Source organism: Populus euphratica, unplaced genomic scaffold (assembly GCF_000495115.2).
Source record: "Populus euphratica unplaced genomic scaffold, PopEup_1.0 scaffold31.1, whole genome shotgun sequence".
Taxonomy (NCBI): domain Eukaryota; kingdom Viridiplantae; phylum Streptophyta; class Magnoliopsida; order Malpighiales; family Salicaceae; genus Populus; species Populus euphratica.
In genome coordinates this window covers 2,283,363-2,304,301 of record NW_011499850.1, presented here as the reverse complement: position 1 = coordinate 2,304,301, position 20,939 = coordinate 2,283,363, and the positions used below count along the sequence as shown (strand labels likewise).

General features: G+C 29.8%; 1 protein-coding gene across 4 annotated transcripts in view; it reads left to right on the top strand.

Annotated features, from left to right (window-relative positions):
* Window positions 1–20,939, top strand: part of LOC105121098 (LRR receptor-like serine/threonine-protein kinase GSO2) — a 51,631-nt gene that overhangs the window by 23,823 nt on the left and 6,869 nt on the right. For 2 of the 4 annotated variants that reach the window (XM_011019608.1, XM_011019607.1), the window contains 2 exons: window positions 18,035–18,109; window positions 20,603–20,677. In XM_011019608.1, the coding sequence (XP_011017910.1) occupies window positions 18,035–18,109; window positions 20,603–20,677 (150 nt within the window). Of the gene's footprint in view, window positions 1–16,280; window positions 16,356–17,778; window positions 17,935–18,034; window positions 18,110–20,602; window positions 20,678–20,939 lie in introns of all 4 variants that reach the window. The other 2 variants (XM_011019605.1, XM_011019606.1) reach the window with 2 other exon arrangements.

Sequence of the window (20,939 nt, the reverse complement as noted above, 5' to 3'; positions counted from 1 at the left end):
TCTTGATGAATATGAGCACTGAATCTTGATAAATCTAAGCACTAGTAGTCTCACCAGATGTTAAGAAATCAGGTATAAAACCAGGATACCCCAGATCACTTGTAAAGGAAAGTCGCGACAAAGCTAGAAAATGGTTGTATATACGAAAAGACAGTATGATGGATAGATATGGCCTAAGAAGTTCTGGCTAGGAGATTGGATTTTAAACGAGACTGTTGTGACCCCTCCAATTTTTCCTAGGAACTTGCTTAGTGGAAGGATTATCCATACGATACTATTTTTGTATATGTGACAGTTTGTTATGAAACTGTTGAAGACTAGCAGGATGATGACACAAAGGAACAGTTGGGTTCTGTATGATTAAGGATCTGATGGAGTGGTGATTTCTCAAAGGGAGTTAGATTCAGTGACCGTAATTTCTCGAGGGGTGAAATGATGAAGACCCTAATAATGGAAGAGAAATACAGCAAAGGGACAAAGATTGACATCCTATTTTGACTTGGATAGGTGTTGTGACAGGATGAGTTGCTGTCAAACATAAGCAAGGAATTGGGAGAAATCTAGAGAATAGAAAATGCACGAGGACACATGAAGATTGTGTAGGAGTATCCAGAGGATCCAACGAGGTACTATAATGAGACAATAAGTGCAAGGAGAAGAAGATTTCTCAAATGAAACTTAGAGCAGAGACTGTGTGAAAAAGTTGTACAACAGGAAGTCTCTTGTACTCTTGATAAAGGCAACAAATAAGGACCTTTCCAATGCATCCAAGGATGGAAAGATGAGCTGTTGCAGATGCACCTAATTGAGGGGGTGCAAATACCTGACATAAAAGGCGACTGCCTATGATGAAAGGCGAAGACACCAAAGGGAGTTGGTGTAGGTGAAGCTGTCGAGCAGAAAGGTGTAGAAGCTCCAAACATAGAAATCAAGATGAACGATTACAAGGAGTGTACCGTGATTAGTACTTAAAAGTGCATTCTCATTAAGGATTTATGTCATCATATTATACCTAAAGTATCATTAAATTCCCTAACAAAAGCATGTTTTATATTAGCAAGTCTAAAAATATAATATACCTTTAATTCATGGTAAATGTTCATCCTAAATGCAGGTCTATCACATAAATAAAAGGATTGATTGATGAGTTTAAGGATTGAAATTGAAAGGAAAAAAAAGAAGGCCAAACTTAGCAAAGTGTTGCTGGTGCATTCCAAACTCGAACACCGTTCAGTAATTTGATCATATCTGGAGCTGTAGATATCAGATTTAGGTCCATTTTATATCGATGGAAAGGTAAGACATAGACCTACAACTTTCATATGAAGTCAAAGACTCAGTTCTGCCGTTTTCAAGCCCAAATCTTAGCAACAACGAAGACGTCGGAAGCTGTCCTGCAGCTCAAGCACTATTCGGTTTTTGGCTCATATCTTGAGTTCTAGAAGTCCAAATGAGCTCTGGTTTTTTTTGATGGAAAGCTGAGACAATTGCCCACAGATTCCACAATTCAGTTGGCTATAATTCTGATGTGAGCAATGACGTTTTGGCCAGCCAACAATATCAAAAATCAGCCCACAATATCAAAAAACCAGCAGCCATTAATGTCAAAAACCAGCCACCAAATCAATGGATGCCCACCAATTCTTCAATCAATCAATAGTTCTGAAACTTAGCCTATAAAAGGAGGCATTGTCCATGTATTTAGTCATATTAATTTTCAGATCAAAGTTATCTTCTTGCTTTCTCTCTACATCTTTGTAATGTTCAAGTTTTCTTTTATGCTATAGTAATCTCTTGTTTATGCTCTTTCATTTCCTTTCCTATACTTAGTTAGCTTATATTATGTTTATGTTCTTATATTGTTTATTTGTGTTTTTCTCCTTCTTAATGTTTAGCTAAGTTAATTATGTCAAGGTGAAAAGGTTTCTCTAATGGTGTTAGAATAGGTATAATATAAACTCAACATGAGCTTTAAATGTTTATATCCAAGAAAGATTGTTATTAACATGTTTTATCTTTTTATCTTACTAATTCTTAATACCTTGCTTATTAAATGTTTAATTTAGATTTGTGTTGTATAATATTTGGTACATCAAATGCTTGATCTTTCATAGTTTTCGGCCGAAATCGTTATTATGATAGAAACTTGATTTGTTGTTAACATAAACTAGCAACATGAATGCTTGATGATATTTATAAGTATGGTATTACTTATATAAGATAATTAATATGATCATGTTAGTAATTTATAATGAGCTAATAACGAGAAATCATCCGATTAGAACCTCCTTTGTGTGTGGTTTCTAGTTGAGTAATAAAAAGAGTTTATATTATATTTATTTGAAATACCATTAGTGAATCCTATAACCTTGACATATGTTTTGTTATTGTTTAATCCTTACATCAATATCACATCCCAAAACTTTCTTCAACTCCTTTCTGTTTTTTTTCTCTTTAAATCTTTTTCTTTATTTGTAATTTATATAATTCACCTCCCTGTGGTTCGACCCCGGTCTTGCCGGGTTATTTTACTTTGACACTCCTGCACTTGGGATAAGACATCAACTCTTTGATCGTGTCATACCGCAACTCACTCTTTATATGTGATCAGTGGCAATGATCTCTCCCAAGTCTATATGGTGATAGAGAATCTTAGAGTCACTAGAGACATTCCCGATGAAGGAGGATGTGACTGCTTTATGACGGATGGAGACACCTCAGACAGAAGGTGTGGGGGCCATGAAAGGAACCCAAGTATAAACCATCGTATGACGATGAGTGGAGGCACCTCAGGAGAAGGTGTGAGGACCATGATATGAGTTTAATTTCAAACCGTCTCATGACGATAGGCGGAGACACCTCAGGAGAAGGTGTGAGGACCATGATATGAGTTTAATTTCAAACCGTCTCATGACGATAGGCGGAGACACCTCAGGAGAAGGTGTGAGGACCATGATATGAGTTTAATTTCAAACCGTCTCATGACGATAGGCGGAGACACCTCAGGAGAAGGTGTGAGGACCATGATATGAGTCCAAGTTTAAACCATCTCATGACGACATGCAGAGACACCTCAGGAGAAGGTGTGATGACCGTGATATGAGTCCAAGTTCAAATCGTCTCATGATGACAGGAGGAGACACCTCAAAAGAAGGTGTGAGGGTCATGATAGGATCCCAATTTCAGAATGCCACAGAGCCAATGTGATGGCTAGGTATGAGTGGACATATGCATGTATGGATAGTCAATGAAGTGGCTATGATGAGTATAGAGACAAATACAAAATTGATTTTCATGGATATTGCCCCCATGCTAAAGATCAATGAGCTAGAAGACATTTGCCTTGGACAATAAGTGGGTGACTTGTGGAGCATTAAGACGCGGCTGCTATGAAGGAGCAGAAGACATGCGCAGGTTTTGGGAACAAGTTGACTCTTGTCAAAGTGGTGAGCTCGGTGAAGGTATTGTAATACTCAGAGTATCAAGACATATATGGATCAACCTTTAATGGGCTACCCCCATGGTTAAAAGTGGAAAGCTATTTAGACTCTTGAGACTAAGAGTGGGAGACTCATGGAGAAGTAAAACGTGGTTCTTAGGGTGAAATAGAGGGCAGATGTAACTCCTAAATGAGTAGACTCTTGGAAGAGTGGTGAGCTTGTGATCATATTGAGATACTCAGATAATGACTGTCGCACTTGAAATATTCGTTTGAGGGGGTGTTATAAGCCTTGATGTGAGGCTTGATGAATCATTCCGGACCGAGCATGGTTGATACGCTCGAAGGGGAATGTTGTTTCAAAGACAAGCGTTAATACTATTCAGATGTGATGTGGTAGACCATCTGGTTGTAGTGATCCTTTTGTGTGAGAAAAAATGTGTTTTAGTTACTCTAATGATTGAAAGGTTTGACGAGTGCCTATAAACTTGGCCAAAGATGCTCTCAGAATGGTAAGCTTGGAAGAGCTGCAAGATGCAAGCTTATGTTGAAAAAACAAGAGGACAATTGCCCCACATGAATGGCAAAGGGGGTGATTGTTGGATTGATTGCCATTAATATGCAACAACCGTTGACTATTGTAGCAGCTGCAGCTGGAGTTACACCAACCATGTGCACCCATCCAAGATGTCAAAGGTTGGCAGCCACCATTGTTGAAGAAGAGCTGGAGTTAGCAGCCATCTTTGTTGAAGAAGAGCCTCTATGAATGCCTATAAATAGAGGCATATGTAAGAGAGCAAAATGAGATAAGGAAAAGAGCCAAAGATGTAAGAAATGTAGGAGAGAGTGGGTTGCCAAGACAGCCAGTAGTAGCTGTCATTGCAGCACTGAAAAGAGAGAAATAGAGTGAGGTTGAGAGTTTCCAAAGAGGGGATGATTCCTTCTCCTCTATGTTGTAAATCTTATACTCTCCCTACATAATACAATGGCTTCTTCCATGGATGTAGGCGGTTTGCTGAACCACGTTAAATATTGTGTCAGTGTGCTTAGTCTCCAATGAGTAGATATCAAAGCATCACCAGTCGGATTTCCCAACAATTGGTATTAGAGCATCTCTGATTTTATTATGTTTCCTAAATAGGAAAAGATTTCCAGAGAGCTTCATCGCAGGTAAATATTTAGCTGATTGTTACATTTCTTCAAGCTTTGTTGACATCCCATTAACTGTCTTACTTCTCATACTGATATGTGGTTTAAGTTTTACTAGGTATGCGGCATCTCCATCACCAATGATTTGGTTGACATAATATTCTAAGTATTCGATGCTAATCGCGATGGGAACTCAAGTTTAGATGAGTTTGTAAGAGTTCTGCAGGGACGTGAGACGGCAAGCCGGGTCCCTAGAGAACCAGGATTGAAGGGCTTGATGTCTTGTTGTGCAAACTGCGCCAAAAATTACTCATCTGCAAAGCGTCTCCTCTAATATATTGGCCAATACATGGTAAACCTGGACATTTATGTAAAGCATATCATCATAGGTATGACAGGTTAGTGGCTAACCAACATCTAGTTGCCCCGTAGCAGATTGTCAATTTTTATTTTTGTTGGTCTTCATGGGGTTGCACTAGAAGTATTCTCCACTGAGATAGGTGTTAAAGATTGTCAGGTTTCGTCCGCAGATTGAAGTGAAGTTATCTTGGATAACCCAGAAAATCCATGGCATTCTCCACTACATCCAACTCTGATCGATCGGAAACATGCTCAGACTCCAATCCAACATGTATTTGCTCCTTCAAGTCACACCAAGTTGTCTCATTTAAGTTTAGGGGTGAAATACTCCCCGGACATTTCCTCTCCTACTCAATGTCATATAGGACAGCTATTAAAATGTAGATGGAAAACTTTCACAAAGCAAATAAAAATGTTAAAAGGCTTAGGCCAATGAAGACAACACAATTAAGATGATCTGAAACAAAAATTAATGCAGAAGGATTTAAATGGTTGGAGACGTATATGTTGTAGTTGCATTACTTTTGGAAAGCCTATAACAAACACATTTTTATAGGACAAATAAACAAGCTCAATCCAAAAAGATTTTCATGTTTGAAGTGTTTTTTTAGATTTCACAATGTGATTTATGTGTTTGCACAATACTTTTTGTGTGATTTACATGTATTTTATTTATGTTGAATAATGTTTTACCATCGTCCATTAACTTTAATTTTATAAGCAGAGTTACCTTCAAGGTGACTATATTTATTTTAATATATATATTAGAAATTTTGTAAATCTGATTTTATAAGCAGCGTTACCTTCAAGGTTTACTAAAAAAACTCGTAGAATTTTGGGTTCTTGAACCTCGGGACCATATTGTTTCAGACTTGTTTATATGTTTGTGCTTCGCCGCAGGGTATATATCATCCATCTAATGTAAGAATAAAAATAGAACCTAGCGACAAACTAGGGCTTGGTCTAGCGGTGGAAGGGGCTTGTCCCTTCCACTGCACGTGAGTTCAAGCCCTAGCATGCACGCCTGTCATCCCCGCGGTGCCTTACATGCCTACTGGGTTTGCAGGATATTCAGTGGGCCGTGGGGATTAGTCGTGGTGCGCGCAAGCTGGCCCGGACACCCACGTTAATCTAAAAAAAAATAGAACCTAGCGGTTATAACAAATCAAATTAATTGAACCAATCAGTGATCAAAAAGATTTAAGGGATCAGGAATTGTGGAAAAGAAAATAAAAAACTATTATAATATCCATTGTGGATGAAGGTAAGAAAATCTCCGCAAGAAATATTTTCGTTATGTGCTTCTAGGACTTGCATGGTGCTCAACTGTCCATGGAGCTAGAAAGAAAGAAACATCAAAGTTCATAGTGGGACTGGTGCATCCGGAAGCTCTGTCAAGGTCCGGGTCATGATTCAAATGGTTAGATGTACGCTTGATAATTCCAGATTTCCAATATTTTCAGTAATCATGATCAAATCTAAGGAATTGAAATTTTAGATTTGAATTTCATGACAAAAGCTCAACAGCCAGAGTTCGTATTAATTTCCTTTGTTTCTTATGAACAAATCAAGCATGCAGTAGATCTTGCTCCTGTCTTAATTTTCTTAAGATGTGTGCTCTAAGAGCATCCAAAGTGTTGGTGCTTAAATCATCCCAATTGCTATCCTTGATTAGTCCAGCTAGCGTAATGATTTTTGTTAGGAAATCTGGTTTTCCATTTACCGTAATCATGTTCGGGGACACTTCAAATTGCTTAATTAAATTCACTTAACATATAATTCAAGAATTAAACTAATGGAAATCCATCTTTCTTGTAGCTAAGGAACTCAATCAACAAATTAGCATTCAAATTCAATTGTTGAAGTTGTAAGATGTGAATGTTCATCACACTACTTCGTACATTTCGATCTATTTCAAAAACTAACCACACGAGACGATTAATGCATGTAATTTTATTTTATTTTCACTTATAACTTGTTTTCTTTCAGCTTTAAATTCAAATAACAAAAGGGTGCTTAAATGTTAATTTTTAAATATAGTAAAAATGTGATATAGTGTAACTAGAAAATATAAAAGTGATTTTTTTTCCTTACATCTTAAAATTATTTTGAAAATGTTTTGTCATTTACAAAAATTTTATATAAAATTATATCTTTAGAATAGGATCAAATATATGAAGTTATTAGCCAATTATTCTATGTTGCGGATATGACTTGAATTTAATTTTTAGCGTTAAAAAAGAATGTGCAGGTATTGTGAAAATATTTTTTGATATCATAAAAAAAATTAATTGAGAATTAAAAAATTAATCTGTACATTTAATGAATAAATTAAAAATTATATAAATTAATAAATAATAAAAAAATTATTAATATTAACTAAGAACTAAAATACAAAATTGAAAGATATTTGATCTTGTGAGTGGAGTGTTCTTTGAATTTTTTTAATTATATGAAAAGAAATTGGTTTTTTTAATAATTTAAATTTTATAGAGAGAATGTAATTGTTAGTATAAATTCTCTTTTTATTATTAATATATTTTTTAACAAATAATACCAATATCTTTTTTTTTATTAGGAATTAACTTGGAATTGTACATGTAACATAGCACGGGTACACTATTTAGTTGCTTGTATAAATGAGATTACAGTCTCAAAAACATGTGATGAAGTGCTATAATGTATACTAAAAATAGAGTTTAAACATTAGAAAAAATCACAAATTTGAATTTGAAATCTCTTATAAGAACTCTCAATATCGTAAATCTTTATATTATAATTTATGGGTTCCATATACATAATATTAGCCCCTCATTGCGAACACAATGAGAATGGATGCTACATAATTGATACAGGTTTTTTTTTTTCTAACACATTGCTTTATTTAAATATAAATATAAATGCCAGATTTAGCTGAAATGTTGTTTTTTTTAAATAGAAATTAAATTTTTTTAACTATGCAATGTCAAAAAAGCATTGAAATAATTAAGATCCAAAAATTATTGTTCGTGATTTATAATATTTTTCTAGTTAATTTATATTTTTTTATTTAATTTATATTTTTTTTAGATTTGTAAATAATTTATTTGGATGTTTTCTGATATTTTAATATGTTAATATAAAAAATAAATCTTAAAAAATAACAAAAAAACTATTATTTCAATGCATTTCTAAGAAAAAATATTTTGAAAAACTGCTGTTACAGTATCTTTTATACCTAAAAAATGGGTAGTTAAATTGGTTTTAGTGCTTTCCCTTCATTTTTAAGTTCAATAGTAACTATTCTTTTTTTTTTCATTTTTATTTTAGACCACAAGTATATTATTATTTCAATTTTAGCAACCATTATCGAGCATACTTAGCCCTTTACTTTTTAATATTGTTTTTACATATTTAACACTTTACCTACGAATTTCACTCATTTAATAGTTTTCTTCAATTTTTTACCAAACACAACTTAAAAAATGATAAATGATATCATTGGCGTGGGTGAGAGTCCCATACTAATCGGATATACATCTCATGGAACTTGGATTTTCTTTAAAAAAAAATTATGAAACTTCAATTTGTCTTTACCCATTTTTAACTCCTTATTTTTCAAACATGTTTAAAAAAAAGTAAAAATTGAAAAAAAAATACAAAAATTACAAAAAAAATAAAAAAAAAGTAGGAAGTGAAATGACAATAAAGAAAAAGAAGAGGGATCAAAATCGAACATGGTGTTTAACTGTGAATCTAAAAGGATAAAAATAGTTTTCTTCTAATTTTTTATTAGCATAAATTTAATGTCGAATAGTTTTTTCTTACATGTGAATATGAGTTGGGCTAGACCAACACAATGTGATGAAAACATAATCAAGAAACGGTGAATTCCTAATTTTCTATAACTAACTTTTATGCTCATATTTTCAAAGTGAGACCTATGAACAGGAATGTTTAAAAAAACTAATCAATTGATTAAATCAAGAATAAATTAATTGTAAAAATTGAATTAATAAAAAAAATTAATTAAAAAATAAAAAAAAATCTGGTCTAATTCGATTCCAATTTAAAAAAATTTAAATTAATTAAATTAGACCAAACCAAACTAGTTTAATTAAATCTAAAAAAAACATCATAACCCTAAAGACCCCTCCCTCCCGCTCCTACTCCTCTGTGCTCCTCTTTCTCATTTGTTCCTCCATTAGCAGGAAGCCCGGGGACGTGGAGATTGCTTTACAGGCAGTAACGATCAGTTGCTAAATGCAGGTGCATGTCCTAGATTAAGATATACAACGATTAATTTTGATTTTTTTTCATTCTTGAATAACCTTCAAGAGCAATTTCCACATCCAGATTAAGGCATGCAACGGCAGTAATAAAAACATTTTAGTTTTTTTTCTGTTTTGAATACTAAAAATCCGACCCAAACTGAACAAAACCAGTTCGATTTGAATCAATTCTCAATTCAGATTATATTAACAAGGAGTATTATTTGAACAAAACCAGTTCGATTTGAATCAATTTTCAAGGAGTATTATACTCCAGTTTGGTTGAATTTTTTATTAAAATTAGACTGAACCGAAGAATATAACTGTAAACACTTCTAAGTATGACTGGTCTAGCCAAATCCCAAATTATTGTCATAAATTTGATGATCCTTCTTACCAAGAATATAATAGTTTAGGGGGAAAAATAGAATGTTGTTTTTCCTATTATATAATCTATTTACCTCCATTAAGTGACTAGTTTTTATCTATTTTTATATTTGATGCCTGTTTATTTTTTTGTTTTAAAAATGTTTTTAAAAATATTTTAATTTTAATTTTTTTTATTTAATTTTTTTTTTGTGTTTAGATTGTTCTGATGCTAAAATAAAATTTTTAAAATTAAAAATAAAATTAATTTAATATATTTTTAAATAATAAATATTTAAAAAATCAATCGTAAATATAAACCCAGTTTTTTCCATTAAAATGTACTACGAAATAAACAAAGGGGAAGGCAAGAGTGGAAGCAACGTGATAGGTAGATAAGGGACATTCAAACGTGTTGCTATTGAATTAATGGACCTCTTGCTGTCACCGTTCTTGATGTCCATTGATGCAAATGCTAACACTAGCAGGCAAGGTTGTTAAAATCTTAATTTTGACATGGCGTGAAAAGTGCAATATAAAAGTGGATTGTAAAAATAAATTGTAAAATTATAAAATTATAAATAATTTTAAAATATATTAATAAAAAATTCATGCTTCAAATAAAAATTCATTCATCTTAAAATACATAATTCAAATAAAAATTTATATACAATTTAAATAACCTTTTATTAGCTAATAATTAACAAATTTAAAATAAATAATTTGCTAATGTGTCATGTAAACTAAAACCAATTTTAATATCTTCATCTTTTTTATTATTCTTTAAACATTCCAGTATATTGTTAGAAGAATTTTTTCTAGAAATCATAAGTTAAAGTATTCAACAATTCAAGAATCAACTCAAATTAACCATATAATCAATTCAAATATTTTATAACTATAATTAACCTTTTATTACACATAATAATTTACAAAACTATAATACTAAAATAACATTCTAAAATCATTTCATCATTCCACATTTATCACAGTATAAATGGACAACCCACAGCCCCCACACTCCATAAAGCAAATAAGCACCTGATAGCTGGAGCAAGGGAGGAACATTTTGCTTCAGTGTATGTGTTTTGTTATAATTGTAAAATTGATCCTGAAATCATGATTTTGCATAATTTTACTTGATTTTGATGATTTTATTTATTTTTAATTTTTTCAAATAATATAGCATGTAAAATATATATTTTGACTTGTAAAATCATTCGTGTCAAAACGAGATTTTAACTACTAGTAGCAGGTTTCGACAAAAGCCAAAGAAAGAAGACTACTGTTCGTGGAAAATTATGGCATTTGATGTGATATTGCAATTAGCTCATTTTCTCAGTTGACTCCAAGTCAATGTCTGAATCTCCTCTTTTATGCGACGAAGACTTCCAAACTGGGCCATAGCTTCTTGCCCAACCAGCGAAGGTCTACATTTTATTGGACGACAAAGCACAAACACGATGATGCGTTTTTATTTATTGATTTTCAATGAAGTTATCGAACACAAGGAAGCACGACCAATAAAATTAAACTACTTCAACCATATAGGTGGTATATAGTGGTGACCAAGTAAACTACTTCAACCATATAGGTGGTATATAGGTGGTGACCAAGTAATAAAAATTTAGGACTAAAGGGGTGACCAAGTAATAAAAACTTGGGATTAAAGGGTTTGTTTCTTTTATGGTCTCAGGTTTGAGTTCTTGGTTACTCATATAATGGCCACTGGAAGCTTACATGGTCGTTAATTTCAGGGCCCGTGGGATTAGTTGTAGTACACGCAAGCTGCCCCAGACACTCACATTAATCTAAAAAAAAATTAAACTAGTTCTCTTTTATCTTCTTTACTTTCTCTCGAATCAGATTAAAAACAATCATATTTCTCTTTAATTAAATTAAAAATCAGGTGCAACGTGTTGATGGTTTTTGCAAGTCTTGAGATTAAACGAGTTTTCTTTAAGAGTAATGATTTTACATTGTCCTAAAACAAAAATCGAAACTCCATGGAAATTGATGGATTAAGCAGCACAAGTCAGATTTTATAAAATATCCGATTAAATATGTTTGACAGTTTGGTTATAATTATTTTTTAAAATATTTTTGATATGAGTAATTGTTTTTTATAATGTGGTTGTGGTTGTTTTTTAAAATATTTTTTATTTATAAATATATCAAAATAATTATTTTTTAAAAATTATTTTTAATATCAAAATAATATTTTTTATTTTAAAAAAATTGATATTGTATCAAAATAAAACCCCTGCCTAAGATGTGAAGACCCTTTTATCATTAATATAATTGTTTAGGGAAAAAAAATTTAAGCTCGGGAGTATTTTGAATTCAAACATCAAGCTATTTATATTTGATCGCATCTACAGATTAAATGTTTTTTTTTTATTACATATTCGAACCTTCATATAAAACTTTGAATACTAATTAGAATTTCTAGTTTATCTTAACTAGATAATTAGTTTTTATCTATTTTTATATTTAGTACTTGTTTATTTTTATATTTTAAAAAAATAAATTTTTTTAAAATTATTTCTTTACTATAAATTAAATTTTTTTAATATTTTTAAATTATTTTGATACGATAAAAAAGCTCTGGTCTAGACTCTGATCTGATATCCTAACCTTTCTCAGAATGTCCTCATAATTTCCTTACATGGCCTTGGACTGATAATTAGCTCAACGAAACAATTGTTTAGCTTGATTTATAAATGCCACCCTCCATCTATATATACACTACCGCACTACACACTCTTCAAATGATTTAAAAAAAAAAATCACTTTAAACATTTCTTTTATGCCTCATTCTTCTTCTCTTTCATGATATTTGCAGGTGAAAAGCATCCGCAGTTTCTTGGAAAAAGCCTTGTGGGTTCATCTTTCCTGGTAAACCAGGTCTCACACGTCAGGCTTTATTTTATCATGAATACAATAGTTTATCATACTTTTGATGACCATTTTATCATGAATATAATAGTTTGGGAAAAAATTTAAGCTTAGGATTATTGTGAATTCAAACATTAAAATACTTATATTTAATAGGAAGTATAGAATAAATGTTATTTTTTCTATTATATAATCATCTTTTTATATAAAACTCTGAATACTAATTAAAATTTCTAGTTCTCATAACTAAATAACTACTTTTTATTTATTTTTATAATTAGTGTCCATTTATTCTTGCGTTTTAAAATAGTTTTTTAAAAAATTAAAAAAAATATTTTTTTATTTATAAATTTATTTTTTAATATTTTTAAATTATTTTGATGTGTTAATATCATAAATAAATTTTCAAATCAAATATAATCATTCAAGATTAATACAAACAAAAGATGATAAATAAATAACTACCAATGAAGTGGTCTTCACGCTGAAGGTGTCTCCCACGGCAAAAAAAATTAATGCATTCAGTCAGTGCCTGCTGGAGAATCACTCCAAGAACCTTCATGGAAGTAACAATCCAACACAAAGCCATCTAAAATATTTACAAATAGCTATAACATTTAACTATTTATGTAGGGTTCTTTCTTTAAAATATTTTTTATTTTAAAATATTTTAAAATAATTCATTTCCGCGTGCATGACATGCTCCTCCATTGTTTTTTCAGCCTGTCCCGCTCCAGTATCAGCACACCACGCACTGCCGCTGTTTCCGGTGTTTTTTCCGCGTTCTTCCGGGAATAAAAAAAAATGTTATTTCTTCTCTTTTAATTATTTAAATATTTATTCATGTAGTTTTCATGCTTGAAGTGTTTTTTTGGATCGCACAGTGTAATTTATTGCAATTCAACTGCCAAGACAGCAGTCATGAACAAGAAAATTAAAATATTTCATTTATAAATTATGGCATGCTAGACTTCCAAACTGGGTCACCCAGCGAAGGTATAGATTTTATTGGAAGACAATCATATTAATAAATATGGGACGACGAATCACAAACTTAATCATGCATTTTTTATTTTTTATTGATTTTCAAATAAGTTATCAAACACAGGACACGCCGCACAAGGAATCACGTCCAATAACACTATTCCTCTTCTTTTTTTTTTCAATCAGATTAAAATCTCTAATCAAATTAAAAATAATTATAATTTTACCAGTTTAAATCTCATAAAAATTAAATTATTAAAAGTTTATATAATTATTAATTTTAAAATTTATTTGATTAAATAAAATATACGTAAATTAATTTAGATGCTCATATTAATAATAATAAAAACAATCATTATTCTCTTTAATTAAATTACTCTGAGAAATTTCAATGAACTGCCAAAATAAGGAAGAAAATAAAAATGTTAATAATGGTCAAAATGATTTTAAGTTTTGTTTTAAAAGAATTACTTATTTCTCAGATATTATAAATTAACGTGTGATGGCGTTACTGTCATTTAAGAGATCCTTTTTTACTGTCATTTAAGAGACCCTTTTTTTGAAACGTACTAACAATCCAACACAAAGCCTTCTAAAATATTTACAAATAGTTATAATTTTTAACTTCAGAGAGAGAGAGTGGCTATTTTTATAATATTTTTATTTAAAAATGTTATAAAATAATATTTTTATTTTTTAACATTTATTTCTTACATTAGCATATTAAAACTATATAAACAACTAAAAAAAATCTAATATAAGACAAAAAAAATTTAAATTTCAATAAAATGCAACTGCCACATATATATATATATAAACATGAGGTGGGCTGTACCAACATAATCTCATCAAGCCTGTTAAACCATTTTAGAACACGACGAAGAGACAGGTGAAATCCCAGTTTTCCATAACCAACTTTTAGATATTAATGCTATATTTCCATAGTAAAGACCCTGTTATATATCTTTATACTCAGTTCACTAAAATGTCCTTGGCGGTAGTTTTTTTTAATTCATGATGGGTATATTTGATAGTGTGATAAAGTTTTTATTTTAAAATATTTTTTTATTTTTTAAAAATTTATTTTTTTAATATCACTACATCAAAACTATTCAAAAATAAAAAAAATTAATTTAAAGTAATTTTTTTAAATAAAAAAATGACAGTTCAACTGCAACTCCAAACAATTTCTTAAATAATATATAATGTTATAGATTTAACATAAAACTATTCATATAATCTCATTTAATATTTTAAGTTTTTAAATTAGATTAGAGTTATTAAATATTATTAAAGTTAATATGAGTTAATATGCAGCAAGGTTTAGATTCTGAGTAAGTCAGGAGAATTAATTTAAATATTTTTTTAAAAAATATTATTCTAATTTAAAAAATAGAAAAAAAATCAAAGAATTTTTTACCAAATTTAAACTAGATTTTACCTGATTAATCGAATCCCAAGAACACCTGAGTTTTTAAGTGCAGGTAACTTTACAAGTGAAGATTTGCCGGACCAGCAATGAAACAAAGAAAAGAAAAATTCTTTAAAATGGTCATCGTTATTTTGATGACTGCCTGTGTAGATTCTCGTGGAAAAGATCAAAGTGCTTTCTTGTCTTCACAGTGGTTTAGAAAAGAAACAGGATTGCATGTTCTTTGATAAGAATTAATTAAATTAAAAATGAGGTGCAACATATTGATGGTTTTCTGCAAGTCTTAAGATTAAACAAGTTTTATTTAAGAGTAATAATTTTACATTGTGTTCTAAAACAAAAAACAAAAATTGAAACTTCATGGAAATTGATGGACTGAGTCACCTTCCATGAAAGATCCACCTGATCAGAGATGGGCCCGCCGTTCAATGAACACGCGGACGGCAATGCATGGTGCTCTCCCCTATAAAGAGCCTTTGGCTCCTAACAAGTATTTGATACCTTAATTTCAAGCAGAAACAGAGGTACAAATGGGATTAAACAGGTTCTCTCTGCCAGCAGTGGCGGTGATAATGATGATTAATGCCATGCTTCTATCGCAAGGGTGTTTGGAGGAAGAACGAATTGCTCTTTTGCAGATCAAAACTTCCTTTGCTGAATACCCAAATGACAATGACATTCCCCCGCTATCCTCTTGGGGAAAAGATGCCCTCTGTTGCAGCTGGTCTGGAGTTACCTGCAGCAATTCCACTACAAGACGAGTCGTCGAAATCGATCTTTCCTACGCAAGATATTGGTACTCATCTATGGGAGATTGGCACCTAAATGCATCTCTATTTCTTCCCTTCCAAGAACTCAAAGTTCTTGACTTGGCTGGAAATGGCATAGCTGGCTGTGTTGCGAATGAAGGTTTGCCTCTTCATTAAAGACTTCATCTTTCGTAATTTTAGCACGAAAATTAACATATATAAACTGAAATCGATTTATTCTTTTAATTAATCAAATAATGTTTTTAGCTTTTTACCCTAGCAAGTAACTAGAAATCTTGCATGCACGCAGGTTTCGAAAGGCTATCAAGACTTGCAAAATTGGAGGCTCTTGACTTGGGTGACAATAACTTCAACAATAGCATCCTATGATCCCTCCAAGAGCTTTCATCTCTCAAATATCTAGATCTTTATTACAACCAATTGCAAGGATCAATAAACACAAAAGGTACTTGGAACCACACATACACATCATTACAACCAATTAAAAAAAAGTTGAAATGTTAGACACACACATGTTCTATTTATTTTTTGATATGAAGTTATGAATTGATCCCTATAAGTTTCAATTTGAGAATAAGAGGCCTAAGAGGTTTATATTAACTCTTCTCTTTTATATTATTTCCTTAACTTAGAATTTGATTCATTAAGCAACTTGGAGGAGCTATGGCTGGATAGAAATGCGATACAAGAATTTATAGCCTTAACAGGTATCAATTAATTAAGGGCCATTTGATAACTCTTTTATTTCTCTTTTTTACTTTTTTTTTATGTGTTTGTCTTTGATTTTTAAATAACAGAATGCACTTGGTTTCAATCATATATTTAAATTAGTGGGAATCTAAAGTTGGGAAATGTCATTGTGACCTTTCCTCAATACCGACTTGACTTGATTCTCAACCATACTGACCTCGATTTAGGACACCTTGACCCTAGACTTTGCTACACTTCAAGCACCCTAGATTTAACTTTAGTGCTCTGCATACATCTTAAGTTTAATCTTTCAAGTCTTAGATTAAGGAGATATATACTAATGGTTGTTTTTAAAATAATTTTTAAAAAAATTATATTAAAATTATATTTTTAATATTAGCATGTCAAAACAATCTAAAAATATAAAAAATTAACTTAAAATAAACAAAAATAATAAATATAAAAAAATAAAAATAAAAATAAAATAAGTTATCTGTATTTTTTTTGTAGTATTTATTTTTATTTGTAATTTATCTTTATTATATTCCAATTCTAAAAACAAAAAAGATAAGAGGAAAGGATATGTCGGTTATATTCTGACCATGAAAAAAATAAATAGTAAATCATGATTTTTTTATGCATGGCCTAGAAAAACATATTTTTCTCTACTAGATAAAAAAATCATGAATTTCAATTACTAGTTGAAATATAAAATTAAAATAAAAAAAAATATAAATTAAAATAAGTACTATTTGAATAAGTAATACTTTGTGGTGCAAAATCATAAAAGCACATTCTCTTTTAGTATTTTATTAATTAATTCAATAAATATGTCTGTGTGAATAAAATATTAATTATACCAGATCTCTATATACCTTTATTTAAATCAAGTTACACCACAATACTACTAACTTGATCATGGGGCGGGGAGCCTCGACCAGTTCATTCTACCATTCACTATTAACCTCCCGTGACTTTGGGTGCATGGTTTTTTAAAAGGTCTCTCCTGTCATCTGCTTCTTGTTATCTTATAAATATATTAACTCTGAGTGCTTTGATAAATTAACCAACTAGGAGTTTGAAAGTACAGTAAATGTTATTTTTTTATTTTGTAATGTATAAAAAAACTATTTTTTTAAATTTATTTTTAATATCAACACATCAAAAAAAATTAAAATAATTAACCTACAATTTAATATCAATACATCATAATTGTTAAATTTAGTTTATTACCAAACCATTTGATTAACCTACAATTTTTTTTCTCAATATTTCAAATAATTAACGATTTTGAGGTGAGTGATAATCATGTAGTTGGTTTCTAAATCAAATATTTTGTCTATTAATTAAATTCTTTGAAGACAAAAGTGAATATTTAGGATTTGAGATGGAATTGATTTTGAAATTAATCACTAACCGCTTGCTATAAATATCATGCAGGCTCTGAAAGACCATCAAGACTTAACAAATTAGAGACTCTTTATTTAGGCTACAATAACTTCAACAATAGCATCCTATCATCTCTCCAAGGACTTTCATCTCTCAAATATCTATATCTTGATGGCAACCAGTTGCAAGGATCAATAAACATGGAAGGTACTTAGACCCACACGAATTGATACTCGTAAGTTTCAATTTGAGAATAAAAGGCCTAAAAATTTTATATTAACTCTTTTGTATTCTTTTCTTAACTCAGAATTTGATTCATTGAGCAACTTGGAGAAGCTATCGCTGGTTGGAAATAAGATCCAAGATTTTGTAGCCTTAACAGGTATCAATTAATTAAAAGCTATTTGATAACTCTTTTATTTCTCATTTTTATTCTTTTTTTTTTCTGTTTTTTTTTCTTTACCTCAAGTACCCTATATTTAACCTTAGTGCCCAATATCCATCTTAAGTTTAATATTTCAATTTTCAGATTAAGTATATTTGGTCTCTTTAGTGCTTATTTTGGTTTAAATTTTATTTTTATTATATTTTAATCCCAAAAAAATAAAACAAGAGAGGAAGGGATAGGTAGGTCATGTTCCTACCATAAAAAAGACCAATCATGATTATTGTTTTTGGTCCAGGTAACCTAGAAAGACATATCTCTCCCTGCTAGATATAAAAAAAATAAAAAATTATGAATTTCAATTTTTAATATACCAAATATTAAAATAAAATATTATTTAAATAAATAATACTTTGTAAGGTAATCCACCATAAAAGCACATTCTCTATTTTATTAATTAATTAAATAGTTGTGCCAAAGTGTGAATAATATATTAATTATACCAAACCTCTACCTTTCTTTATTTAAATCAAGGTACATCACAATACTGTTTTAGATTTTAGGTGTGTTTGGTGTTATTGTTGAACTATTATTTTATTATTTTTTGAATTTTTTTGTTTTATAAATAAATTTTTAAAAATAAAAAAATATTTTTTATATAATTCCAAATTTTTTTTTTGAAATCTTTACTATACAAATTCTCAAATAAAAAATAGATTTAATCTTAGCGCTCTACATCCATCTCAAGTTTAATCTAAATCTCAGATTAAGGAGATATCTTAGAGGAGAGGGTACTAATAATTATTTTTTTAAATAATATTTTTTAAAAAATTAATATTAGCACATCAAAACAATCTAAAAATACTAAAAAATTAACTTGAAGTAAACAAAAAAATAACAAAATTTAAATTTTTTTAAAAACACTTTTTTTTTTAAAAAAAAAGAGGTTCTAAGTATATTTTTTCTTTGTATTGTTTATTTTGATTTAAAATTTATTATGATTATATTCTAATCCTAAAAAAATAAGACAAGAGGAAGGGATATGCCCATGAAAAAAATCAATCATAAATTATGATTTTTTTTATGCATGGCTTAGGAAAACATATTTTTCTCTGCTAAATAAAGACAATCATGAATTTCAATTACTAATATATTAAATGTTGAAATATGAAATTAAAATTAAAAAAATATAAATTAAAATAAGTACTGTTTGAATAAATAATACTTTGTGGTGCACCATCATAAAAGCACATTCTTTTTTAGTATTTTATTAATTAATTAAATAAATATGCCAATATGTGAATAAAATATTAATTATACCAAACCTCTATGTATCTTTATTTAAATAAAGCTACATCACAATACTACTAACTTAATCCAGGGGCGGGGAGCCTCAACTAGTTCATTCCACCATTAACTATTAATCTCCCGTGACTTTGGCTGCATGGTCTTGTAAAAGGGCTCTCTTGTCATCTACTTGTTATTATCTTATAAATATATTAACTCCTTGTTATCTTATAAATATATTAACTCTGAGTGGTTTGATAAATTAACTAGTTGGAGTATGAAAGTACAAAAAATATTATTTTATTTATTTTGAAATGTATAAAAAACTTGTTTTTTTATTTTTTATATTTATTTTTAACATCAATATATCAAAAAAAAATTAAAATTAATATAAAAATATAATTTTAAGCAGAAACCAATAATCAAATTTTGAAAAAACATATTAAATCTCAATACCAAACATGCACTACAAGCTTATTCGGATGCACTACAAGCTTATTCGGTGTTGCAGTTGAACCGCTATTTCTCTATTGTTTTTTATTTTATATTTGTATTTTTTAATTTTTTTAATGTACTAATATCAAAAATAAATTTTAAAAATAAAAAAAATATTATTTTAATATATTTAAAAAAAAACACTTTAAAATATAATTTCTACTACCCTTTCAAAGAAGCTCTAATTAGATGATGAATCATAATTGTTAAATTTAGTTTGATACCAAACCATTGGATTAACCTAACATTTTTTTTCTCAATATTTCAAATAATTAATGATTTTGAGGTGAGTGATAATCATGTAGTTGGTTTCCAAATCAAAGATTTGTCTCTTAATTAAATTCTTTGAAGACAAAAACAAATATTTAGGATTTGAAATGTAATTGATTTTGAAATTAATCACTAACCGCTTGCTATAAATATCATGCAGGCTCTGAAGGATCATCAAGGCTTAACAAATTGGAGACTCTTAATTTAAGCTTCAATAACTTCAACAATAGCATCCTATCATCCCTCCAAGGGTTTTCATCTCTCAAATATTTAGATCTTGATGGCAACCGATCTATATCTTTATGACAACCAGTTGCAAGGATCAATAAACATGAAAGGTACTTAGACCCACACGAATTGATACTCGTAAGTTTCAATTTGAGAATAAAAGGCCTAAAAATTTTATATTAACTCTTTTGTATTCTTTTCTTAACTCAGAATTTGATTCATTGAGCAACTTGAAGGAGCTATCGCTAGCTGGAAATAAGATCCAAGATTTTGTAGCCTTAACAGGTATCAATTAATAAAAGGCCGTTTGATAACTCTATTATTTCTTATTTTTATTCTTTTTTTTTGTTTATTTTTTTTACTTCAAGTACCCTATATTTAACCTTAGTGCCCAATATCCATCTTAAGTTTAATATTTCAAGTTTTAGAATAAGTATATTTGATCTCTTTAGAGTTTATTTTAGTTTCAATTTTATTTTTATTATATTTTAATTCCAAAAAAATAAGACGAGAGAGGAAGGGATATGGAGGGCATGTTTCCACCCAA